General features: G+C 41.1%; 1 protein-coding gene across 4 annotated transcripts in view; it reads left to right on the top strand.

Annotated features, from left to right (window-relative positions):
* OSBPL6 (oxysterol binding protein like 6) overlaps positions 1–27,749 on the top strand; it is a 208,883-nt gene that overhangs the window by 150,350 nt on the left and 30,784 nt on the right. For 3 of the 4 annotated variants that reach the window (XM_059727246.1, XM_059727247.1, XM_006257828.4), the window contains 3 exons: positions 7,233–7,398; positions 20,966–21,096; positions 26,920–27,027. In XM_059727246.1, coding sequence (XP_059583229.1) covers positions 7,233–7,398; positions 20,966–21,096; positions 26,920–27,027 — 405 coding nt within the window. Of the gene's footprint in view, positions 1–1,892; positions 1,968–7,232; positions 7,399–20,965; positions 21,097–26,919; positions 27,028–27,749 lie in introns of all 4 variants that reach the window. The other variant, XM_059727248.1, reaches the window with a different exon arrangement.

Raw genomic sequence — 27,749 nt, 5'->3', positions numbered from 1 at the left:
TTAGCAAAATTGCAGGCTCGTTTTACCCATAATTATTTTAAAAATAGAAAAATATTCCTCTTTTTGTAAGCAGTATTGTCTACTAGAAGGTCAGCTTGTTATAGTGAAGCCATCTGGAACAATAGAGCCAAAATGAAACAAACCTTCCATACACAAAGACTGATGTATAACTCCTTCTAATGAGTGTTATAGTTACACAGATGCTACTTGGGGTATAATTTCATATACCGGTGTTACTTTTTAATGTACTTTTGAGTCCATATGGAGTGTCATTCACATTTTAGTAGTGTCCCTCTGCATCCAAACATTGCATATGTTTCATGTATCTAAAACATTATATTATTAATTAAAAATGATAAGAGAGTATTTTGCTGGATGTAGAATAGACTCTCATACACAGGATAAGGATGCTGCTGTAGAATACAAAGAATTTTGAAGTAACTCATATTACACAGCCTTTGTTATAACCTGTAAAAACTTGATTAGTTAAAGGAGAATGTATTTAATTTTGGGGTTTTGAAAAAATACGTTTGATACAGTCACTGCTGTATCAGAATTTGATTATAATATGTTTTACCTCCCCTTTACTTCCTGACTGATAATTGGGATCCTCAGACACTTCTCCTTCTACACTTGACAATACTGCCACTAGTATCAACCAGATTTTTTAAAAAGCAGTTGTCTTTTCATGCACATCGCTTGCTTTAACATATCAGTCTAGCTTGACTGGTCCAAGGAGTGGGAAACTTGAATTAATTCCTGAACTTGGGCATTCTGTAGTGTAAATGCATACAGCATTGTTTACAAACATTGAGCTGAACTATTATTTAGTTTATTTTGAATAAATTAAATTGTGTGTAGCTCTGAAACATTACGGTGCCCGAAAGTAAAGGAGGTATGGAGGAGTCCTCACACAGTTATTTATTAGCAGTATATACTCCTGTTTGCAGGAATTCAAGTTTTCTAACCTTATAAAATCCTGCAGTTACCTTCAAGTAATGACACTTTGATCAGACTTTAAGGAGAAAGACTTGTGATGGGTATGGAGACTCACCATTGTGTAAGGTTTTCTTGGCTCTGGTGCAGCATTATGACTCTTAAAAAGTAATTTAGAGTTGGTTAAATTGAGCATCTACATACATCTATGTGTTATCAGAACTGTCCAATTTCTGAGCAGCCAGGGTTTGCACGCCTTGGTGGCTACATGCTTCATGGGCTGCAGTGACACAAACTATAGGCCATTTGGACCCCACTCCATGTGGGTGCCCCAGCCTCATACTCAGCTCCCCAGCTGTGGGGTCCTCCACCACATTGGGCTGTGCAGGAGCCCTAGCCCATGCTGCACCACCCTGCTCCCTGAGGCAGGGGCAGGAAGTAGAAGCCAGAAGAAAGAGGGGACATCTGAAAACATTGAAGAGGGATGGTGGGGAGCCAGGCCCAGGTGGGATCCTTGGGACTGCAAATTAACCCGTTGCAGGCTGCACACTGTCCCAGGGCCACCACTTTAGAAGATAAAGTGACCCAACATTTAGTTCTCAGTTTGTGTTTCCTGCCATCCCATAGCATTCTTTTGTTTTGGTATCTCATAACTGCATTATGACTATGAAAAAAATCTATTGTTCACTTTTAGTAAATACATGGTAGTCTAATTCCTCCAGAGATAATGTCATGAATTAAATAGTTGTTTAAACCCCTGGCATACATGCATGAGAACATATGATAAATTCTCAGAATGTTTATGCCATTAAGCTCTTTACTGTTAAGAAACAGTGAAATTAAAATTCAGTTAAAGACTCTCCCTCTCCCTTCTCTGATCATCTTTCATCCTCCCACAAACCATCATCCCTTCCCTTCTCTTTTCTATTCCCTTCTCTTCTCACATTCACTGTCAGGAAGGGCCAGCGCCGAAGGGTCAGTTCAGCACAACACGACGCCGGCAGAGACTAGCAGCTGCAGTGGCTACAACAGTGAGTGGATTTAAAATCAAGAGAGAGTTTTAAAGATGGGAAGCTGCATAACTTGAATATGTAACAACAGTACTGAAAAGAGCACTTCCACCTCATAGAGATGTCCTTGTTACTCATGTTCGACTGGATCATTTGTGAGTGATGAGGGTCATCCCTGATACATGAAAATAAATTCCAGGGGCTTGGGTCCCATCTCACTTAACAATGGTTATATATCAGTGTTACCCCATTGTATGAGGAAGGAGTAATTTCTTGCAAGGCAATTGTAAGCTATTTAGAAGTAGGCCTTTACCGTGTGTATATTTACAGCACATTCTATATATATGCATAGCGTAAACAATAGAAAAGCAACCATAAAATTCAAGTCTGTAGTTCCATCAAGGGATTTTGATAACAGCACACCTCAGGACAACAGAACTAAGATGGCTTGTATTATTTTGTTGTTGAGTTTAGTAATATAAAATTAGCTTTTTCATTTGAAACACTTTTTGTTTACATTTCATAATCCCAAAAAGTCATATTACTACCGCTAGTATGTATAATTGTAGTAGTTGTATGAGTGCTTAACATGAAATATGGGGCTGGGCAATCAAAATAAGAGCTACTAATTGAAAAACAGATATTATTTAGTAGAGTTAGCATCCTGAGGCCAATTTTTAGCTTCAGTCTCTAAAGTAAAGTATATCCTATTGAAGGGAAGCCTAAGACTAATCCACATGCAAAGTAGTATATGTATTGGTATATATTTGGTAAAAATAAAAACCTATTGATCCATATGTAGTAGGAATATGTAGCTAAATTAAAAAAGAAGGAAGTTGGTTTGCCAAAGGTTAAGACTTCGCTTGGAAAATATACCTTTATCTAGCACAAGTATCAAGCTTCTTCCCCTGGCCAAAAAGCAGCCTAACTTCAAAACATACTGCTTCTTCCCTAGATTCCTCTGACATGGGCCTGAAAAATCACAAAAACAGCAGATAAACCAGTGCTTCTCATCTACATATTTAGGTTTACTCTCAAGAGCTTCTGCGCTCCATAAATAAGCATGGAAGCCTGAAGAGCAACAACTGATTCAAAGGCAAATTCTCAAAGCCAGTGTGAGTTGCAGAGTTACATATTTATTTACGTATTTTTTCAATTTATACCATGTCCTATCCAAAAGGCTCAGAGCAGCTTACAGTGAACAAACAGCCCATGGACAGGATTCCTCAAACAGCATCTCAAACCTGAGAGCTCCACCTCTCCTTCTTCTTCCCACAGCCCCACACGAGGAGACTTCCACCGATCCTGACTGCACCTCCCAACTGACAATTACATCCAGCTACAAGAAATCCTCCCCTGCCTCATCCTCAGGGGAGATTCCCCTCTACCTCCAATGTCCCCTCCAAACCCGCACCCCTTCTCTTACAGAAGAGCTGTGACTGTCTCCTCCCAATGCCCCCCAAAAACACACCTAACTCCCCCTCCTCCTCCTTCCCCCTCCAAATACAACACAAAATTGCAAAGAACCCTAGCAAAAAAAATAAAAGAAAGACCTTGCATCACTGCTGAAGGGCAGTGTCAAAAGGCACCCTTAAGTGTCACCCACCCAGGGAGGTCTGCCAGTAGGTCCTTCTCCTTTGGGCTGCCAAGATGATGCCTGAGCTGGGCCCCAGATGGGAGGGAAATCAAACTGCTAATAAAAAAGAACACAGTTTGATTTCCTAATGTAGGCAGTAATTGAAGGACTGTTAAGCCTCCAATAAAATAGTTTACAAGCTCTTTGTTAAACCAGTTAACAGAGACTCACTTCAGCGTCTCTGACTGGGCTCACTTGTAAACAAACCTGCAATATAAAGTGTTTTTACACATTATTAAGTGGATAAACTGCCACACCTAAGTTTCATTTCACATTGGTATCAGCAGTGTCAGTCCCCACTTAAGAAAAATAACACGTTCTGTAAAGAAGATTGAATACACTTAGAGGCCTCAGCATATAAGTGGGAGAACCTGCCTGTAAAGGCCTCTGGCGAAGACTGCCACTTGTTCTGCACACACTGAAGGGGTTGCCAATGCCCTTGACCACAATGGCTGGTGGTCTTGTCTCCTACCCGTCCTGAGGGATTAGACAGTCCCCCAGTCTTCCTAAGAACAGCTGTTCTCTATTGCAGCAGCAGTGGGAAGGCTCACGCTGTCTCCCTGAGTTTGACAAATACCACATTATATGTTAAATGCTGGTTACATGTGGAAATCACTATCTGAGCCAGGAACTTTTTATTACTTAAAATGAAAGCTTAGATTTTGCAGAAGCCAATGGTACACACTCAGGAAAGATTCCTGCTCTATGTATGAGTATTCCACTTGCAGATATTTTAAATAAGGACTAGAAGAGTGAGGAAAACTATAGGGGTCTGAATGGAGAATGAAAATGTATAAATAGTCAAGATGATAAGTTAATTATCAGTCAGAAATAGATAAAGATAAAAAATCCCAGGCAGGGAGAATGTGGTTTCTTAACCAGTGTTTCATAATCTTTTGGAAACTTGGGCAAATGAGAGATTCAGTTTAATTTTTTTCAGCTGTTGGGGAAAGCAACTTGGAAACCCTGCTGAAACAGACAAATGTTTATGTCAGTCAACTGTTTCTTTACTTTTGACTTCTGCATAGTGTTCTCTAAAGCAATTGGCAAAAGATTTACTTGTCTCTTTTAGAGTTTTCCTGCAAGGGGCATGACTGTAAATGTTTGTAAACATCTAAACACTAGGAGACATTTTAAAATGTCATTTACACACTTGAAATGCATTGTGTGGTAGTCAGCGAGCTTTTTTCTATGTAGTTTTTCAATCTGGTCATATGAAAAAAACAAGAAATAAATTATTTCCTCCACAGTGTAGGGTCTCAGCTTGGGGGTTGAGAGGTCTAGTGAGATTGTAGCTACTCTGCTGATCTTAACAGTTAGGTGGGCTGGAGATCCAGGGACTTGCTTTGTGTGCAACATGAGGTCATGGTGTGGAAATAGTTGAGAACCACTGCTCTGGGGCTCATATCTTTAATCTGCACCAGACTTGGGATCCACCACCATGTGCTCTTGTCTATTTATTTTTTTTAACCACTAAGTGGCAAAGCCTATGGAATTAATTTGGGTTTTCAGTGTTATGTGGATGATAATGTCTGGTTGGCTAGAGCAATTCAAGGTTGACAGAGCTCCAAACTAGGAGAGTCTGGAAATATGTTCTAGGAGCATACAAATGAAAAGTATGGTAAAAGAAGTTTGACTGCCAGTCTGTTTGTAAAATAAGGTGGTTCTGACTGACTGTTGAGAAACATGTTATTAACATAGTACAGAATGGAAGAATGGTGAATATATTGTGGAAATGGTAGTGATGAGAATTGCTGGGGAAAGGAACTTATTTATTCTGTGCCTCCTTGTTAGAAAGGAAATTGTTCATTATGTAAATATGAAAACTCTTCTCTGCATAATTAAAACTTAGAATGTACAAAAGGAACTAAGAAGACAAGTAAATTTATAATAAACAACTGCTTTAATGCCATTGTTGTGCACAAAGTATGAAAGGGTAGGGTGCAATGTGTACTGGACTTTGGAATGAGATGTGATAAAATGAAGATTTTTAAGGGCACCAGCGAGTAAGAAACATAAACACAAAACATATAGTAAATGGACACAGTTCTCCAAATTGAAATAACTCTTCTCTGACCTATTATTAATGTTCATGACAATTTAACTATTATGTTAAGAAAATCTATAGTAATATGACTTTTTTATGTTATCTGCTGCTCTATAGGAGGCCTCAAAAAGCATATAATTTATATTTAGAGCCCATTTTTCATTCTTGGGTATACAAATTAGTGTAAATTGTCAACCTCTGAATTTGAATACTTAAAACAACTAAAATTGAAATGCAAGTGTTTAAAACCTGAGGATCAAAATGTTGTTCTGAATGCCTTAACTTTGACACACAAGTCTGAAAATTGGGCTTCCGGCCTCCTATGTTTATTTGTGTGCATATGTAAATAATATAAAAAGTATACTCTGTATGTATGCATAGTACATATGACAAAAGTGGTATATGTGTATATACTTTACCATATAATACACATGTATATGTACATTCAATATAAAATATGCATAAATAGATGTTCTGTATATGCAAAAAATATAGAGGAAATATGAAGAGTGAAAACATATGAGAAAAAATGTACTGCTTTTAATTTGTTTGATCCAAGCGGTTTAATGTGACCCAGTAAAATTTGAGTACAGTGGATGTACTTGGTAAGTGAAAGTCAGTTTTTTGTCAAAAAGAACATTCAAACACAAGAAGAGTCTATATGGTTATCTATCTCATGTGATATCCAGATAAATTATACAGTGAATTTCAATAACCAGAATATTAATCACAAAGTTTGGAAAATCTACAGATGGTTTTCGTGTGGGAATATTGAGCTTGATTTTGCTGACTTCATGGAGAAACTAATACACTTTAAAATATTGATTCTGTGACCATTAAACCATACATTATATTAAGTGTTTTGATACTCTGTTAAGTAGAGTATCAGGTTTCAATTTTCTGGTGTTTTGCAAATCTTATACTATATTATTATAAATGCTCTAATTGGAGCTAAAGTGCACCTCTGTCTCACTTCCTCTTTCTCTCTCTCTTTCTCTCATTAGCTGTCAGCCCTTTGATAAACTATCATTTGTGTTTTTATTAAAATTTTTAAAAGACGGGATTTTATACCAATGACTAAGACTAGAGACTCCAAAAGATAATTCCCATTACAATTTTTAAAAAATTTATCACATATGTGATAAACTTACGTTTTTTTCTGTGCAGAAATTTTCTATCTGGTTCCTGTTTTGTATGGAATGTGAATATTATTATAATAGTATTAATATGAGTGGATATACTGTATTTTATCACAGCACCTTTTCCCCAAAATTTTGCTGTTGGAAATTGGGATGCACATTATAAGCAAGGAAATACGGTACTAGCAGTTTTTGCCTCTTCCAGGGGAGAACGAAAGTAACACTGGTGTTGCATGTGAGCTTCCTAGCTCTAGCTGTAGACAATCTCTCTTTCCCCTCATCATGCAGCAGAAGCTGCTACAGTTACTTACTGTTACTTACCAGTAATTAAAAAAAATCTTTTTTTAAATTTAATTCTGCCTTTCAAAACAAGGCACGTATCTTATTTGGGGGCATTTTGTATGCAAGAACATTTGATAGTCCTATACAATAACTATTTATTTCTTGGTTGCTTCTCATTGTAGGTCCCTTTCAGTGCTACAATGTCACCAGTTCGCCTGCATTCGTCCAATCCCAACCTTTGTGCAGACATTGAATTTCAGACTCCCCCGAGCCATGTAGCTGACCCCTTGGAATGTTCCACAGATTACATCAAACTTCAAGAAGAGTTTTGCCTTATGGCACAGAAAGGTAAATAGAAATGTGGGCTCTCTATAAGTCTTTGCTACATCCAAGGTGGCCAGACCCAGAGATTTTATTTGGATCAGGCAGATACCTAAGATTCTTTTAACTGTAGTTGTTTAGGATGCAAATTATACATGTTTATTTTTTTAGATATTTTTATGCAGCTGGTACATATGTAATATATGAATTCTGTTTGACTGAAAATTGTGCATGTCTTTTGAACCATGTTTGGACTGTATTTGCAATAGGGTTGAAGTGTTGTTATAGCCCCTGTGGTCCCAGGAATATCTTTTATTGGACCAACTGTATAGTGGGAAGAGATGTTAGGCTTTCAGGGATCAAGTACCCTTCCCTCCAGTCTGGCAAAGAAATAGGAACAGCCTGGACTAAATATCAGATTAAAAATAGCTTTTGTTTAAACTCCATGGATATATGAAAAGTCACTTAAAACTAAATTGGTATAAAGAGAAGTTATCAGAAATAGCTTTAAACAAGAGAAGTACAGTTAAATAAGTGACCTCATTATGCAAAAGAATAAGACCAAAAGGGAAAAGGGTTGTTATTACCTGTGGAGTACAGGGCAAGCATTTTTTCCCATGTAATATAAACCACCTATATTTTTCCCCAAGGATAAATCAGTTCATTGACCCAAATGACCTTGTAATAGTTTTGTATATCAAGATTAGTGGAGTTCATAAAGGGTCCTACTACATGTGTAATTTTTAAGATAAGCAATGGACTTCAGAAATTACAGTAGATTGAAACCAGTGAATAATTGGCATTGTAGAATGACAAATCATTGTTTGTTTGTTTTTAAGACACTTTTTAAATCTTGAAATATAAAATGAAGGAGCTAACTTTGAGACTAATAAACCAGACTGCAATATGGACAAATTGTTGCATTTCTTAGTTAAATGCAAATAATTTCCCCTGTATTTCCCAGCCCTTGTGAGGTATTTGCTGATGCTGATGCATGCAATCTTGTGACTATATCACACAAGTGTGGTGGCCATTTTTCTGCTGGTCCTTGATAACAATATATAGTTTACAGTGTTTTTTCGATTATATCTATGTGCTTCTGTCTGCAGTGTTTATACTCAATACTGAATGTTTTACGACTGAATGATAATCCTAGTGCATCAAAGAAGAGTTAGCCAGAGACTAAGGCAGGAGCAGATGCCAGCCTGGGGACATTCCAGTTTTGAAAAAAACTATCTGGAAAAGGAAATGGGATGTTAAGCTTGCTTGAAAACCAGAGCCCAAACGTACTGCCATTATATTTCTCTCTCTTTCATCAAACAAAGAGCAAAACTGTCTTAAACTGCCATGTTCAAGAAAGTGATTATGTTAAAATAACATAATCTTTCATACGTGGTTTCTTCAGTGCCTTTGAGCCGTATTTAACTATGACAACAAAAATATGAGTTTGTTACCATCAGCAGCCAGGAACCATTTACATGCCTGGCCAGTTATCTGGATTGCCTTTTGCTTTCTACAATACTGTTTTGCTAAGTTCTCCTTCAGGTACATGTATATTGCATTGTGGGTGTTTGTACACCTTAAATTCTTGCAGGTTTTGTTGCCCTAGCAGTACCTGTATAGCACAAACACACCCTGTCTCTTTGTGTCCTCCAACAGTACTACTTTCCTTAGTTCCTGTCAGTTAACCTTGCCTGAGAGGGAGTTTCTGATCTAGACTCAGTGCTTGACCAACAGAACTTTAAAAATATGGGTTTTTGTCTTCATTTTCCCTTTTTTCCCTTTAATTTTGCCTCTTCACAGTTTGTGGCTTACTTTTTTTTCTTGTTTTAGTTTCTGATAGTTTTTCACCAGCACCTGAGACTCCCTTGGACAGGGCAACACGTTTTTTCAGCTGAGCGAGTCTCCATTTTTCTCTTCACTCCAATCACACTTCTCTCCTCAGCACCGGCATGCCTTCTCCCAAGTTGACTAGTTCCAAGTTATGTCACTCCTGCAGTAGGGAAATGCCTACCATGATTGGCATGCAAAGTGCCTTTTTTTCCTCCTCTGAAGGAGTCTCAAATAATTTACTTTGCAGGTCACAACAGACTATGAGACTAGGCTTCAGGCGTGCCTCCTGAGTAATTTATGAGGTTTGTCTCAGATGCTAGGGGATAGGACTTGGCTAAGTACAGACCTCTGGGGGCACAAGTCCCTTTCAGGAAGACTATCCTGATCAGTGGGCCAAAAAAGTCCTCCTCTGAGCCCATGGAGATCCCCATCCTGGTATCCTTTAGATACAAGCTCATCACTCTTCTTATTCCTTCAGCTCAAAGGCTATATGGGATCTCTTTGTGGATCTCAGTGAAGCTTGGAAGTTTACCAAAACTAGTCTTAGCATCCATCACCCAGTACACTGTCAGCTCCGAGTTGTGTACCTGTTGGGCCTTCACAATACCTGAGTGGACAGTCTCAACCAGCACATCTCTACACCATGGATGGGAAATCAAGGACTCAGCCTAGGTTCATTTAGGAATTGATTCTTTTTTACCATAGATATCAACAAGTCCTGGCTTTTTTGCTGTGTGGAAAGGCTCAGACTTGACTCACTGTCCAATGCTGCCTTTTTTTCTATGGTCAGGGAAACTTTTATATACATTCATCTCTATCCCGCTCCATATTTTGAGTGCAGGATAAGGTAAGTTAGGACTCTGCATACCTGTTCTATGGGCCCCAGGCTGACTGAGGCAGTTCTGGTTTCTGGACCTTTTTTGCATGTCACTGAGGACTCCGATGCTGCTCCTGGTCCTATTTTCACAGCATGAGGGAAGGACCCTCCATCTTACAGCATGGATTCTAGCAGGCTCTGGATGACAATGTGGACCTGCTCCACTCCTTATCACAGATATTCTCTGGAAAGATTCTGCTAGGTTAGCAGAGCTCAATCTTTTTCTCCAGTGGATCGGCTGGAAGGCTAGATCCTGCTGGTGGTCCCAATCCAGCACTGGGGATGGTGTGGTGGGCACCATCTGGCCCTGCAGAGGGGTGCGGGGGTTAACCCAGGTGCAACCCAACCCCAGAGGAAAAGGGGATCTGGCCCTGCAGAGGGGGAAGGGGACCTGGTCAACCCCCCAAATTGTCCCTGTAGGGGAGATAGGGAGTATGGCCTGACCCCAGCCTGGTCCTGCCAGGGGTGGGGGAGGGCATGGCCTGGCCCCTATCCACATGCAGGGGAAGGGGTGTGGCACAACTGCGACCAGCAGTGTGGAACTTGGGATTTGGGAATTTGGTGGGGGGAAGGTGACTGTATAAGTGGTCACCACTCTCCCGCTGTCAAATTTCCTGCTTCATGGGGAGTCCCATGGGCCAGATGTGATGGGTCTGCAGGTTGCATTTGACCCATGGGTCAGAAGTTGAGCACACTGTACTAGATGAACTTTTCACACTTGTTTTTAGCTTGGTTTTTCTTAGGGTTTCTCCATTTCAGCTATCTTCAGCCATCTCTACAGGGTAAAGTTACTATACTCAGCAGCTGCCCTCTCAAACACATTGCACTGCTCTGCATAGGCTGCCTCCCTCTAACCATGTCTTCCTAGTGTTGTGTGGGGTTAATTAGGGTCAGTTAGTCCAGCTGTGGCACTGCATGGGCGCAGTTACATTGCTTCTGATTTAGGAGGCAGCCTATGCAGAAGAATACAGCATGCTTGAGGTTACCACTGCTGGGCATAGCAAGTTTACAGTGTAGGCATGTCCTACTTTCATCTGCCAGAACTAAAATGTAGCTATCTGTCCCTTGGCTCTGTTAAAGTGCACTTGACTCCTGTCGCAGCTCACCATCCACGTAGGGAGGTTAAATGGTTTCCTCCCACCCAGCTTTGCTGAATTTCCTGGCCAATATATTCTAGTGGGAGGTCTTGGGCCCTTGATGGAACCTAAACATTGTCCTTCCAGCCCTGTGGGCCCATCACTCAAGTGTGCTGACTACTGTCCATGAAGACAGTAGGTCTATCCATGAAGACAGCTGTCTTATACTTGCGAGAAGGGTGGATGAGATCCAGATACTCATGGCAGATCATTCCTACCCTTTGTTTCCTTCAAACTTGTCTTCCAGATGTACTCTAACTTTCCATTCATGATTTTCATGGAATTTCACTTCCATCCATAGATTCATGTACCAGTTTTCTTCCAAAAGCTCGCTCCCTAAGAACGGAGGCATCTGTTCATACTTTGGATGTGGGCATGGATCTGATCTTTTACCTGAACAAAACTAAGCCTTTCCAGAAATTTCACCATAACTGAGAGATGGAAGGACACAGCAATTTCTACCCCAAGGCGATCTTAATGTATCTTGTACTGCTTCAGGGTGTGCTGTGAAATTAAGAAGCTGGACCCACAGTTGAGCATATGTCTCAGATGAGTTCTGTGGTTTCCCTATGGAATGTTTCTATTCCTGACATTTGCAAGGCAACTGAGCTCCATGTACATGTTAATCAAGTATTATGCCATCCTGGAATCTTCCAGAGCAGGGGTTGCATTTGTCAGAGTCCACCAGTTATTATTTACAAAGCACTCTAAGATCCACTTTACTGGGGACTGGGCTTTGCACGTATGGACAAGCACTTGAAGGAGAAAGAGAAGTTACTTACTAGTAACTGGAATTCTTTGAGATGTGTTGTCCATATATACATTCCTCATCCTGATTTCCTTCCCCTTTTCCTCAGAGTCCTTGAAAGTCTGGGATTCTGTGGTTGAGAGGAAATTGTGGAGTAGGAAACATGCTCTGTCCTTTGTCTGGAGCATGGAACATAAGAGGCAGGATTCATTCATACTATTTGAGTACTGTTTGGGATAGCACATCTCAGAGAACTCTAGTTATTGGTAAGTAGACTCTTCCTCATTGTAGAGTTGTTATTACTAGTGCTAATATAAGAGTCATGAAGAATGGTGTGATTTCCAATTTCACATTGAATTTGCAAGTGAAAATCTTTTTTTCATTTACATGTTAGAAAAAAGCAGAGCTAGAGGTCACTGGGAAGGAAGGAATACTGAATTGCCTAATATCCTCTTTAGGCAGTGACTCTTTAGACTATTAAGTGCATTTTGATATTTTTGTTTTGAAATGTTCTTTTTCAGTTAATTATTTAAAAACCAAAGATGTTTTTCACAGGAAACATTACTTTTGTTATATTGTCTTGTATTACTTGTTAAATTAATTTATTATATTTGTTATATTTTCATCTGCAATTTCCTATCTCCTGTAGTACTATGTAGTCTATATCGTATCTTTTAGATGCATCATTTTGACAGGCAAACAATGGATTCAGTGGGGAATAAGCTAATAGTCTTTCTTTAAATGCTTTATGGAATTTATAAAAGTTAAACATAATCTGTAAAATCATTAAAACTCTCAATTGCTGCCTGCCTCAGCTGGCATTCAAAATCTACTGAAACAATATTTTTCCTTAGTAGGGGCTTAGACACATTTAGAGTCATGCATATATATGTGTGCATGTGTTTACATATGCAGCATTGAAGTGCATGTGCATAGGTAGTGTAAGAACTCTAGTCAGTTTAAAGGATCTTCTTCCCAGGTGTCACAGAGCACTAAGGTGCCTGCTCCTATAAGAGCCGAAACTGCCTGGGGAGAGGGTGCTAAGAGCCAGGCAGAAGCCCACAGGTGCAGGTTACTGTGGCAACAGGCTGAGTAAATTAGCCTGCACCTGCACCCAGTCAGCTGACCGGGAGAGGCAGGGCTCTGGGCAAATATAAACCCTAGGGCTGGCAGTAGAAGGGGAGTTCTCTGCCAGCAGCCAAGGGGGAAGGAGCTCATGGTTTGGTGGCTTGTTCTACCCTGGGTAGGATTAAGGGGCTCCAGGAGCTCACCCAAGACTCTGGCTTATAAGGCACTTAGTGCTGGGAGAAGCTTGCTGTTTTAAAGGGACAGAGCACACCTGGAACCGCTTATATTATGTTATAGCCCGGGGCTCAGTGTTTAGTTGCTGTTTTGACTGGTGGATTGGGCTGAGGCTATTGGGGAAGGAGGAGGCCTCATTGGGGGGCCCATGACAGTGTAGGGACCCCAGCGCCAGAGAAGGGTGCGGAGACAGGGCTGTGCAGAGCCCGGCGCCAGAGAAGGGCGTGGAGACAGGTCAGTGTGGGCACAGAGACAGGGCTGTGGAGAGCCCGGTGCCAGAGAAGGGTGCGGAGACAAGTCAGTGTGGGTGCAGAGACAGGGCTGCGGAGAGCCCACTGAGGACAAAGGGCTGAGTTATAGCAAGGCTCAGGAGAGACAATGTCAGTACCATCTGTGAGGCTTGGGGTGTGGTAAAGGGACAGTTTGGAGCCATGCATCTAGCCCATAAGACTGAGGGTGTCCCTTGAATCTTCCATTTTGAAGTGGGACATCAAGGGGCCTCTAAACCCACAGGGTTCAGAGGGGTCCAGCAAGACCGTGTCCAATAAGATCAAGGGCAGCCTCCCTATACTAAAAGTACCAGCAAAATGTGGCAGGCGAGAAAGAGGGTGCCTGTTGGGCAAGATTGGCACGGTCAAGGAGCCCAAGGGGTATCACGGCTATCCCTGGGGACCCCATCCCATGACACCAGGATTAGCAGATATTTAAATTTGACTAGCCTATACATGCCTCAAAAGAGAGAGTGCTTCTTCAGTGGGCTTGCACAATTACTGTCTGGTTCAATGGGTCTCCTCCTTGTTAATAGTTAAACAATCACAAGTCCCACCAGTGCCACCAGAGGCACTTATGTGGTGGGAGATGATGCTTGTGGCAGCGAGGGGCTTAACATGGATGTGTGTTGGTGCAGCCCCTAATGTAACTGCTGCTGCTAACTCCTGTTACTAATGCTGCCAATTCCTGTGGCCACCAGCAATGGGAAATAGTTAATTCAATGGCAGCTGCACTTGGTGCTGTGTCAAAACCTCCTACCACAGCAGCCTGAGACTGAGGGGGTTGCAAACCTCACGGGAGCGATTCCTGACCCGACTCCACCATTCTGGCTTCAGGAGAAGACAGCAGACTAGATGACCCACCTGGGTGTGTTTGACCCCCTACCTTAAAAGATGTCTCACGCATTATGAAACCAAAGTTCTCTGCACTGATATTTTTGATCAGTGCCATAAAGTACTAGCAATAGGAAAGGAACATCTTGGGATCAGCTTATCCCCTTCAAGAATGCATTTACATGCGTAACTCAGTGCAAGCACCCTAAACAACAGGTCAGAACAGGAAATGAAGGAGAATGCTGTTCCCTGTTGAATGAGGGGGGGGAGGGGGAGCACAGGAGGGAAGTTAGGGTAGAAAAGGAGAATAAGTGAGCAAAATTTTATTTCCTAATTACCTGAGTTGCAATTTAGTCAGGGCTGTATGAGTTAACAGATTGGCTCTTGCCAAAAGTGTCATATCCATAAATGTGCTGGGTCTTTGATTTATGTCTTAATTAAAAGATGGTAGATCTACTAGTGTAACCTCAAACCACACTGAAACAGTGGTTTAACTCTGAATCACAAGGGGAGAATCAATATAGTCCAATTTGCAGGAAGATTCCAATTTCCAACAGCTGTCTTGAACTGGCTTGATGCTAAAACACTTAAAGATATTTTCTCAGTAGGACACTCTGTAGTAGCCCTTTAAGGGTATTAACTCTCACAGTAGAAACATCATTCTGTAGCTTGTTTGGCTTGTTAAACAATAAAGTCATGGTTTACATTTCCTTCATTTATTTTAATTGGGTTTTCAAAAGGGTGGCCCAAGATCAGATATTTTCTGGCTGATGCTGCAGTCCATCAAATATAAAATATCATTTTTGAACCCAGATTATATTAATTTTATGTGATTTTGTTTTAGTATGGAATGACTAATTTATCATTAGATGATTATTGTATTTACCAATCTTGAGTTGAATTTGTTGCTGACATAAGTGAGAACACCAGTATGCATTCAGTGAAGTTTCCCCCATTTATGGAAGCAGAGTGGGTCCTTTTATATTCAAGATCCACAGTTTGGGTCACAGTTGTCATAAAGTTTTGAGACTGACAAAACTTAAGTTCAAAATCAAGAGTCTTGGTATTGGAAAGAGAATTAACATTTAGAAATGTATGTAATTAGATGTAGGAAGATAGTAATGACTGCAGTTGCAAAAATTTTAATAAAGATATATGAAGAAATGGAAATGTTTAATGAAGGAAAACTTTTACAAAAAGGACAACAGGGAGATTTTTAAGCTCACACAGGAACATTTAGCATTGTATTTAATGCAGTTTGCATTCAAGGATGTCAGTAGAAAGCATTTATGAATGAATTATGACTATTTAGTAAGGTTTCAATAGTGATTTTCTATTTCTTTATTCTGTACTACAAATCTAGAGAGCCGTAAGAAAAAAGAACAAAATATGGGAGAAGAAATGAGAAGAGTTGGATGTTAGGTTGAAAAAAATTTTCTTCGTCTCTTTTTTTTTTTTCCTCAATAATGTATTTCGATTCTAAAAAGGAAGCAGAGCTTATCTGTACAAAGGAATTTACATTAAAGTAAGACACATCACTGTAAAAGTTTCTGTCTAAGTGTTACAGTGAAAATGGGTCCAAATGAACACCTGACTTTTATTTCACTATGAGTCAGTTTTTCCAACTTGGCAGTGAGGTTGAGTTTCCACATTATGGTCCTTTCTGTTGCTCTTGTGTCCCATGTATTACAGCAGGGGTGTTAAACATATAGCCCACAGGCCATTCTGTCTGGCCCACTGGGCTACCAGTAGTTGGAGATGGGGTTAGAAAGTGTGGTTTGTCGTAGAATTGGTGGGTCATGAACATGGCCTTTGGTGGTAGGGGATGAGCAAAGGCTGTGCAGATTGAGCTAGAGCCGGCCTCAGGAAAAGTGGCACCCTGGGCGAATGTATATTTTGGCATCCCCACCACCATCCAAGTCAGCGGCCCTGCTGCAGGCAAAGGCAGGGGCACAGGCTGTAGTCCAGAGGGGAGGCATAGTGGCATGGTGTACCAATCAGGCAGGTGGGCAGGCAGTGCTGCTACTGTGTGGGAGCAAGGGGCCAGATTAGAACAGGTACCATACCCCCACATGTGCCTGGTATGGCTCCTGAGCAGCTTCTCGCGTGTGTGTGTGTGTGTGTGTGTGTGTGGTGCCCCCGACCATGGTGTCCTAAGCAGTCACCCATGTCATCCACCCCTAAGGCTGGTACGATATAGAGCCTCACTCAGCCCGTGGCTGGTGGATACCTGCTGCTACCCCCGACCTCTGCTGCCACTACTTGCCACCCAGACTGCTGCCACTAATCCTATAGATGTGGCCCAGGCAGAGCCTAACAGTCCGGATCTGTCCCCAGGCTTGGGGTGAGTTTGACACCCATGCATTAGAGTATTCTGCATGGTGGGACCTGTACTAGAGTGGCTGAAATCTCTGTGCTCAACTTCCCAGGATCAGATTCTAAAATCCTGTGCTTCCTTTCTCATTATCCCTTGATGCATTTCTTTTGGGTAGCTGGCACTATTTTAAACACCCAGAGGGCACTGATAGATGTGTGGCCCCTGCTCTAACTCATAAGCGCCATGAGTTAGAGCATTCCACCCCCCTGCCCCCACCCCGACCCAACAGATGTTTGCTGTTGGGTCAAGAGGAGAGGGGAGTTGAGCCTGTCTGCAGAACCTTAAGGATCCTGCTTGCCTGCAGCAGAGAAGTCACCCCTCGCCCCCAGCCCTGTTACGGAACATTTTGCCAGCAGTTTTCGAAGCTCCAACAGTAGTAGTTACAGCTACAGCTTCCCCTTTTTTCCTTGCATCGGAAACTAGAGAAAATAGGTGAGGATGAGGAGACTGAGATGCTACTTCAGAAAGTACTTTTCTGTCAGCTTGTGGAAAGTTCACATTTTTTCCATTTTTCCATGGGAAACGGAAGACCCATATCCCTAATGATCACTGGGGTAGCTGCATGATTACAGTGAAGAGAGATCTTTGAGACACCTAAAAAGTAGGTGGTAGGAAGTAAGTGGAAAGCCAGAGGTGGCCAAGCAGTATTTGCTTGAATTATACCTGTTCTGCCCACATCTGCAAAAACAAACGGGAGTGCTTTGCTGAGAGCTGCAAGGTGAAGGTTCAGATACTTTCCAGACAGTTTAAGCACCCTACAGTTCCCCCCTTCCAAGTGCCATGTAACCAAGGTTGTCTTGTGTATCTATTTTGAAAAATGGTCCTAAAAAATTTCATATGCTGCTTGTTGGTGTGTAGCTGTGGGATGTCAGTTTTGCATGCCCTGTATGTCTTCAGGAGTTAAATATAAAGCATATCAGTCATCTCTGTTGAGGTATCTGTGTGACGGATTAGTGGGTCTGCTTTGTAGGGTATCATGGTCTATGTGTTTAATGAATATGAGTATTAAATTGTGCACATTTATCTCTAGGTATATGGTGTATGTGCACACTTGTGCTGACAGACCTATGTGGGTTCATTGTCTATGGGTATATCCATACCACATTTCCAGTATGTCCTGGTAAAGCCCTTTCTGGGTGCTCACCCATTCTCACTTGCATGTGGCAAACTCAAAAGTGTGATGATGATGCGGTGAGGGTCCCCCAGCACCCAGTCTCAAGACCTTGGTCTCTGGCATGTTTGAAAGTGACAGCTGAAGATATCCCCAGAATGGCTTTATTACTGTACCTCCAATTCAGCCTCCAGTCCATACTACATCACAGGCATAGCATAGACATGCCATATAGGCAGTACTGTGTGCTCTACAGAAAACAGTTGCTTCACTGATAAGAGAAAATAAAACTTCCTTAAAGGTAAATCTTCCTTCATGAATAAAAAAATCCAGACTAAAAACTTGTTCAGTTGTATAAGCAGAAGTGGTGGGGTTGAGAGAGAAAATTCAAGTCTAATTTAAGAGTTCAGACGGAAAGACTCTTAAACACTTTTTTCTTTGTGTATGCTCAGGAGCTTTGGAGGCTGAAATGTTGTATAACATAACCAAAATGTGAGGCTTCAAGGGATCAAAGGATCTGGGTTCTCATAGAAGTTGTTTTTTCTGTCAGACAGAGAAAGTAGCTGTGCCTGAGAGTCGTGCTGGCAAACACTTGCAAGTGCGCTTGCCTTTTTTCATTGCTGTAGCACCAGGACCATGTGGCTGCTGGGTATGATGGAGAGTGCCAAGAGTAAAGCAGTTGGAAGACAAATAGTAGCTCTGAAACTTGGTCTTCAAGAGGAACGTCTGTTCATCGTGTCCCTGAGCTCCTGCTGCTGCTTCTCAGTATCAGTTTGTGTGGTCCTTTCTGTAACAGCCAGGCTCTGCTTGTTCATTGGGATTCTCTTTTCTGCCAGCTCATGGGGCAGATTAAACCCCTTCTGCCAGCTCCTTATCATGTCCTCAACATGTTTTCTTGGCTTCTCTGTCCTTCTCCTTTTTGTGCCTCAGGAATGCCCAAATTCCTAAGAAGCTCTTGGTGCTTTGTGGAGGCATTCATAAAGCTCCACAAATATCTCCTCCTTTTCTTTAGAAACAGAATTTGGGCAGTCCAGCCCCTTGGGACTCTGGATGTTGTAGGTGCTGACCTTATAAACAGAGAGCGGTAACAAGCAGTTAATGTTCAAAGAGAGGGTTTTGTTTTTGTTTTTTAAATTAAACCTGTGGCATAAGGTGCAGATACTGTTTGCTTTCCTGTTAAATTTTTTGTTGGAATTCCCAAATGAATTTTCATTGAGAACTTTTCTGTGCATTACCATAGTATTTCTAAGTACATGGGCAGAATGACAGTGCATATTGCTTGAGCATGTGGACTGATTACTCCAAGTATTGCAAATACTTAACAAAACAAAAACATTCGTTTTTATTTTAAAGGTTATGGGAAATACTTATAGGTTTATGATTGCAAGAAAACAAATTCATGCTCAAATTATATATAGAGATGGCCAGGGGTTATTTTCTCCAGTGATAAGAGTTCTACTTGAAGAAAGGCTTGTTTTATATAGTTGGATTGGAAATTATCAAACTGTAACCATTAGGGCTGTGCGAAGATTCAGGTGGTAATTCAATTTGGAGGAGATTCGGCCCAATTCAGTGGCCAAAATCTCTGAATCCAAATCAAATCAGGGGACCAATTTAAATGTCCAAATCATTCAAACCTCTCCGAATCTTCAGAAAAGATTCGGAGAGCTTTGATTTGGACAGTCCCCGGTGGCTGCGGCAGGGAGCTGCAGCCGACTCCGAGCTGGTAAGTAGTAGGGGCTGGGGGAAGGGGGAGGGGACCATATGGGGACCCCTGCCAGCCCCCCCGAGACCCCCTAATGCCCCCCACTCCCCCAGCCCCCCCATGACTGCCCCCGCCCACCCCAGCTCCCAGTACTTTAAAAAAAAAGAAAAAAGCCCACGGGCTCACCGAGTGCTTCTGGGTGTGTGTGGGGGGGGGTGGGGGAGCGATCCCTGCTGCCCCCACTGCCCCATGCTGCACTGGGGGCTCTGCACAAGCCCCCCAACCCTCCCTCATTTCCCTCAGCCCCCCCATGGGTGCCCCACCTGGGCCAGCTCTAGCCCTTTAAGAAAAAAAAAAAAGCTAAGAAAAGCCCCGGGACTCACTGCTCCTGCAGTGTCCTGAGGGCTTCTGGGGCTCGTGCAGAGCCCTCCATGGGACAGTGAGGGGCAGCAGGGATTGCCCCTGTGGCGGGGCTGAGGGAGTGTGGGGGTGGTCGGGGGCCTTATACAGAGCCCCCCATGCAGCATGGGGCAGTGGGGGGCAGCTAGGATCGCCCCCTGCCCAGCAGCACCCTCTGAGTTGGGCCTTTTTTTTTTTTTAACACGAGCTGGGGCGGGAGTGGCAGCCATTGCCAGCTGAGAGAGCAGGCAGGGGATGGGCCTGGCCTGGCTGATTCAGAGTTTTGGCAGCAGCCGAATCTCCAAATCAGATTCAGCCAAAATGAATTGGGACAGTGATTCGAATCACCAAATCAAATCACTGTACCCCGAATAGGCCAAATCCGAAGCGAATACTAGCTGCTTCACACAGGCCTAGTAACCATGCTGCCAGTAGTTTTACACAACTTCAGTCACGTGTGTTCTGTACTGCAGTGTTCTGTACTGCATACAAGAGGAGCAAGCATACCACCCATGCCCTCCCTTCCAAATGTCAGATCATCAAAGGTTCTATTTCAAGATCAAAGTAATACTCCTTTTTTAATACAGTATTAAATAATTATGGTACTGGGATACTTATTGCTCTGTTTCAGTAGGAGAATTAAGAAACAAACTAATTCATTTACAAAGAAAACATTTCCAAAATGTACATTTTTGCATGCACCCAACATGCATACATACTAGCCACAATAGTGTGTTTATGCACGTTATATGCATGCCAACCACAACCAGTTTACATTCATTTTGGCAGACTTTGGGAAGTTTGGGCCTTAGTTTCTTTTTTATATAATCATGGGATGAAAGGTTCTACTAAGTAATTGGGGGGCTCTTTTCTCCCAGCTTCTCGGTAAGGTTGACCCCTTTCTCTGCCAGCTCCTTAGTACCGCCTCATAATTTCCATTACTGAAATATTGCATGTAATGTGCAACACTATCTCAGTAAATATCTTTTTTTCTTTTCCCCAGTGCATTCTCTTTTGAAGTCTGCCTTTAACAGCATAGCTATAGAGAAGGAGAAGCTTAAGCAGATTGTTTCAGAACAGGATGTTACCGGCCACAATGCACAAATAGCACATCTCCGACAGTCGCTTTCTCAGGTATGCTCTTGCTTTTATTTCAAATGTATGTTGTGTTCTGTGACCTGCCAAATGCCTTTATTTTTGTTAAGCTTTTGCCACTTCCAGAGATGGTAGGAAAAATTCCAAATGTTGCAGCCAATTATTTTTTTCATTATACTTATCCAGTAAAATATAGTGGATGCCGTTCTGAATTTAGCCATACGGCTAAAGGCTTAACCTGCTTCCCTGTTTTGAAACGCCTTCTGTTGACAATACGTTAGCGTGCAGAAATAACCTGAATGTGTGCAAAGAAAAATTTAGATGCAAAAGCTGAAGTTTACTTCCCTCTGTACTTTCATTGCATTTGTCTATATAAAGCTAAAGTATGAGGTTTTATATAAGAACAAGATAAATATTAGAAACAATTAAAGACATGTTCAGCCTATTCAAAGAGATTTTTCAGTTTTCCTAAATTAATTTAAAACTGATGAGAATACCATTAACTTGTTACTCTGTTACTCATGATTTGAACTGCAAAAATTATCATTGACAACATATTTTAAAATGCAGAGATTAGACTTTCTGCAGTTCAAGCCCTTCCATAAACATATATTAAAAAGTGTAATTGTTTGAGTTTTACCACCTATTGCATGTATAACTTAAAGGTAGTATTCTTGAAAAAACACTCTATGTTGGCCAACTTCTATTCCTATTAAAGGGAACTTTACATTGGCTTCAGTAGAAGACAACAGTTTGGCCAATACTGATTACAAACCTTACCTTGAATTCTTCTCAGGTTATTAGGCATTACACTTGAACAAAGATACCATTCTAAAAGCAGGTTAAGTTTTGTAATGCAGGGATAGGAAAGCAAGTTCCTTCTGACATAGTTTCTCAGGTTGCAAAATAATCCCACACTTTGAATTCATGGTCAGAGAGCCCTAATGATAGTTTGGATAGTCCTTGAAGGACTTTTCTGGCTGTTTCCACTGGTCTGAAGGAAAATGGACTGTCAGGGAGCATTAGATCTGTTCATTTTTTGTTTGTTTGTTTTTTAAGTATGTGTAAACTTAAAAACAAATAATCTACCTAAATTTACACATGATTTCCTAACTATAACCAAGTAATTGTTCTAAATAAAGATAAGAAGACAAGAGAAGGTAGAGAAAGTGCTGCTTATCTTGATCACTGATCTATGTCTAACTCAAACCAATTGCAACTTTTAAAAGGTTTTTTTAAAATGTGAAATGGATTGATGGCCTGTAACTTTAGTTTAAAGAATATAGACATCTATCTAAAAGTCATAGTTATAAAGGAGTAAACTTGTGGCTGGTGGAGAGAACATGGAAATGAAATTAGATTCCAAGTCCTAGTGGTGATCTCTTACATATATATACAGGTCATCTCTCAAGTAACTGGCAATTCATGTTGTGGGAAAAGAGGCAGCAGTGCACAACATACTGTAACCCTGAGTTCAACCCTTTTGTGTATATCTCTTTTTATAGAACATGCTATATATATATATATATATATATATGTATGCACAGATATAAACTAGGTTTGGTTAATTCTTAAAAAACGATAACAAATATTAGCTGTCAATTGAATTCCATTGGCATTAGTGTATTCTTTGAATAAGAGTGAACACACTCCAAATGTATCAGTTTGGTCTGAATAGGGTATATGGATGCACTTGGAGAATATACCCCCTTGCATCCTGAGTGTGTGTATATTTGTCTTGTGTTTCCCCTTAATGTAACAGTGTCAGTGATTTTCTGTTTATAGCTCCATTTCAGGTATTGTTTGTACTTCCATTTTTGTCATGCAGGAGGTCAGGGCAGTTGTTCTTACTATTGGTAGAGTGAAAGCCCACCGTCGTTTTTTCACTATGACCAGAATTCAGAACAAACCTTGTTCCCTTTCCTTTTCTGGTTCTGCTGTCCCCCACTTCCCTGCTCCTTTCTCCAGAAAACCCATACGTAAACCCCCCCCCCACTTACATTGAAAAAGTCAAAGTAAAGTTTTTCTGGCCCCTGAAAAGAAAGAAGAGACAAAGACACCTTGAAATCTACTAGAGACTTGTCTGTTGGCAATGTAATTAACATGCAGAGTTCTCTGATACTATCATGGAGGGCAACAAAACACATTTCTAAAACAGACAGACACAGCATGCCCAAAAATTCTTCATTGCTTTGAAACCTGGACAATGAATATTTTTTAAAGTGCTGTTATATGCCAAATTGCAAGCCACAGGGAATTTATATAGCTTTTTCAAATGATAATTTCCAGGTATTAAACAACAATCTGTTCTATAAAAGGATTCCTTCATATTGGGTGCATCTACATGTGCATTTTACCTTGGAGCTGACAAATTAGCTCAACAGTAAAGTGTCACTATTTACACATGTGCCCATATAAGGACACAGTAAATGAATGAACTCTTCTGTAGGATTGTACTGTCTGTGATAAGTACTGTCCTATAGCGGAGTAGTTACGAGCCCTGAAATACACATGTAGAGGAGAAGAAGGCTGGGTTCTTAGCCTGGGAGTCATAGCAGCTCTGATCTTATATTGCTAAATATGAAGGAGGGTTCTGGCTAGATCAGTGAAAAGAAACTTAGGTACTGGTGGAGGGGAGCTGTCCCATAAGATTTTTAGAATCTCTGGTCTAGTGTGAAAGTAAAAACCAAAAGAGTGAGGGTAAAAGGCTAGTGATCAGAGAAGTGCATTTTCTTTGGAAAGTGGACATAATTTATCTTAATTGAAAGTCTTGAAAGCTGGCTGGTGATTTTAAAGGAGCTGCAAATTAAGTTAAAATACACTGTTTTGTTTTGTTTTGTTTTTTTTAATGAGAATTGTTCTTAACATTGCTAACTCCAGTGCTATTCCTATTGACTTCAGTGCAGAAAGAGATTCTTGTTGTCTGTTGACTGTTAGGAAGAAAATAGCAGTCATCATCGAATAGTGTCAGAGACGGACGTGGCCACAGTCAAGTTGAAAGTTTATCTTTCTTGTTGGCCACAGTGGTGTTTCAGAAGAATGATTGTAACTTGTTTTGATGCATATCTGAGTTGTCAATTTTGAGAAGTGTGGGGAGACAAAACTGGAATAAAAAGGTGTAGCCTGCTTGGAAAGAAATCAAAGAAGTACATGTAGTAGAGGAAATATATATTTTATCTGATATTTGAAATGAGAAACAGTAATTGAGACATGGATACAAGTAGACCATGCTGTACTGTAGAAACTGAGATGAAGCCAGTTCTAGACAAGGAAATAGAATGGGAGAGTAGCAACGTGAGAAGGTATTTGAGGAAAGCTGGAATAGGGCTATTTGTAATAAGGTGAGTAATTTTAAAATAATTATTGAAATAAATGAGCTGGTAGAGATGTCTAAATGTGGGGTTTTGTGGTTGTTTTTTGCTGAATGTGCAATAAGACGGGCACAAATGGAGATCGTTTACTAGAGTTTTAAGAGTTAGGGAATTGGAAAGGCCATAAACAAGGGACATTGTAAGAGACAAAAATGTGCAAAGAGGTGTAATATTATAGAACGGCTGCTGTTGTACAAAGTCCAGGACAAGGAGTATGTTTTGGTAAATCTGCATTCATTGCAAAATGTGAGATAAATGGATCCCCATGTTAAAATATCAAATATTGTTCAGTGGAACACTGTTAAAATTAAAAGCATATATCACAGTTCACAAGAGACTTGACGCGCGCTAATTATCAGGAGCTAATATGATTTAGTTAAGAGATCCTGGGAATTCTCATCATAAGGAAAACACAGTTGTAGGAACTTGTAGAAAATACAGTCCATCATTCATTTGATCCTTTAAAATATACATATCTGTATTCCTTTTGTTTTGTTTAGTTACAGCATAACAAAATGTTGGAAATAGAAAACAACAATGGCAACAAATCATATACAACTAGTACTAATGTTGCATCACTCAAATTCCATTGAACCTTTTTTGAAAAAATTGTGCTTACTGAAAAAATCGACCTCTGTTTGGGACACTAGAGAGCAGCTCAGATTCATATACCAGGAACATGTCTATGCAGTTAAATTATTGAATCAGACAGTGCGGTGCTAACACATCTGTACTGTTCTGGACATAGGGAGCGGCACACAGGCAGCTGGAGGCAAGTGGGAGGGGGAGTGCAGGGTGGTGGGTTTGGGGAGGGGTACAGTCATATCTGGGCAGGGGTGCCCAATCAGAGGGGAAAATAGTCTGGTCAGGGTCCTTGGGGGAGATGGGGAGTAGTGAAATAAGTGTGGCCCCAAGGCTGTGGAGAGTGGCTGCTCTTTCCCAGCCCCTGGGTTTTGCTGGGGATGTGTGCACACATTCATTATGTCAGGTTAACCCATTTTAGTTCAGGGTAACCCACACTGATCCAAAGTTAGCTCTAATCTGACAGGAATCAACTTTAAATATGGCACTTCATTTTTTGGGTGACCTAAGCCCCATGAATGCTTGCATACTGAGGCATTTAGGATCACCCTAAGCTTGGTTAGGGCAATCTAAATGTAATGCTTGTATGCACTCTTTGGATGCGTCCAGACATGCATGGACGCTTAGTTCCCCGGGGACAAGTAGCGGCAGTGCATGTTGCACTGACGCTACTTGTCCCTGGGGAATGCCCGTGCCATGTGCGCAAGTTCCCCTGGGAGCAGTAGGGGAGGCTGAGACCAGCACTGTGCTAGCCCCAGGAGCCTTACCTGGGGTCCTGGGGGCCTCCCGGGGCTGCAGCTCCAGCAGTCCTGCTGGATGGAGCCTGGCTGGCAGCCATCGCACAGCTCTGGGCAGCTCGGCTCTGCTTTTCAGCAGCGCATGCTGCCCAAGCATGTGCTGCTCTGGTCTTTTTTTCCACAGGAAAAAAAACAGGAGCAGCCTATGCTTGAACAGTGCGCCCTTGCAGAACACCATACTGTGCGGTATGTGGCACTGCAGACATGTTTGCAGCACCACATACTGCACAACTGCGCTCATCTGGACGCACCCTTTGTCTACTTACTGGGCACATCTATATGTGCCTCTGACTGCACATTTGATACTGCACAGTCATTTACTACTTGATGTAGTACCCACCGGTACTGTGCAGTCCTGACAGCACATGGTTATTTTTAGATGCTGTGTCATGATTTGTGCCCACTACCTCTATGTCACCATAGTAACAAGCTATATCGCCATAGCTCATCACTATGGCTACATATCATCTTGTGTAGACATGCTCACTGTCTATTTAGATTGTATTCCCCGTGGATTAAGAATCTGTCTAAAGTAAAGGACTTTGCTCACCTTGTGTTCTTCTGTGTGTGTTTTGCAACTGTGACTTGCTGTGCACAAATTAAAAATGTTATCACAACACTTCTGTCTTTTTGCTTGAGAGTTAGCTGTTCCCTTTGGCTGACTCTTCAGAGTGGTAGTTCAGTATGTACCTCAGCTGCAATATAAGCATTACCTCTTTTGGCATTTGGAGATTTCGTTGTAGTAGTATGATTTAGTTTCATTCTTCCATACTGCATTTACTTCCTTTTTCCAAAATGTGCATAGTCTACTGACATTTCTGTCAAATGCTTTGAGCTAGGCAAATGTTAGAAAGGGCAGAATATTACTGTTTTATTATGAAAAAAGAATCATGGTTCAAAGAAAGAAAGAAAAACAAAGTAAAAACTTGGATACCTGATGGTTTGAATGGTTTGAAAGATCTACAAATGGATCGTTTTATAAAAATACAGCTAAGGAGATACTGTAATTCATTAGGCAACCTCTGGAAAATATATAGCTCAGACGCTTTGTGCTTGCTTTGTTTTATGCTTGCTTTTTAATTTGAAATTAAATGTCCAATTTTTATTTTAAGGCTCTCAACCAGAATGCTGAACTAAGGAGTCGCTTGAACAGAATACATTCAGAGTCTGTTATTTGTGATCAGGTTGTCAGTGTAAATATTATCCCTAGTCCTGATGAGGTAAGATTTTGGCCTTTAATGGATTTAGAGTACAATCAAACCTTGCTAATTCTCACTAATAACTGAGAGACCCTTTGCAAATTATTAAATCTTGAAAACAGACAAGTAAGTGAAAAGCACATGACTACATGAAAAGTATGGAGTATAGATTCTATAGTATCACTAGTGAGGTCAGTGAAGTTTTACCAATGTTAGATCTCACTGGAGAGCTCTGTTCTTGAATCTCTGCAGAGAAGCAGGAAAAGACCACAGATTTTAAATATGAATTATTGGGTGAGTGGATTATTGAAGTGGGAATTAGTGAGGTTCTATTGTATTCGTATATAACCAGACAAGTAGCTGAAAACTACTGTATCTTGGTTTCTTGCAGAAGCGGTAGAAACAGTTTAGTGTATGAGAGCTTATAGGGCCTGTTGCTTACTACTGAGTGGTCACATTGAAGTCAGGAGGATCATTTTATGAAGGCTAGGGACAGACATTACACATAAACCGATTTAAGTGATCAGATACTGGCTTAAACCTGTAACAGAAAATAATTTCAGTGCACATAAATGAGTTTCAGAATGGCTGAAACTGGTTTGAGATAAACCTGCTTGAATGTAGTATCAGACTTAACTGATTAAGCTCAAACCGGTTTATGCAGCTTCTGTCCCAGACCCCTTCCTGGTTTAAGTTAAACCAGAGCCCCCAGCATGCTCTCTGGACTCTGCTCTCTGCTCCAG

This window comes from Alligator mississippiensis, chromosome 4 (assembly GCF_030867095.1).
Source record: "Alligator mississippiensis isolate rAllMis1 chromosome 4, rAllMis1, whole genome shotgun sequence".
In the NCBI taxonomy this organism is placed as follows: Eukaryota; Metazoa; Chordata; order Crocodylia; family Alligatoridae; genus Alligator; species Alligator mississippiensis.
This window is presented reverse-complemented; position numbering and strand designations above follow the sequence as displayed.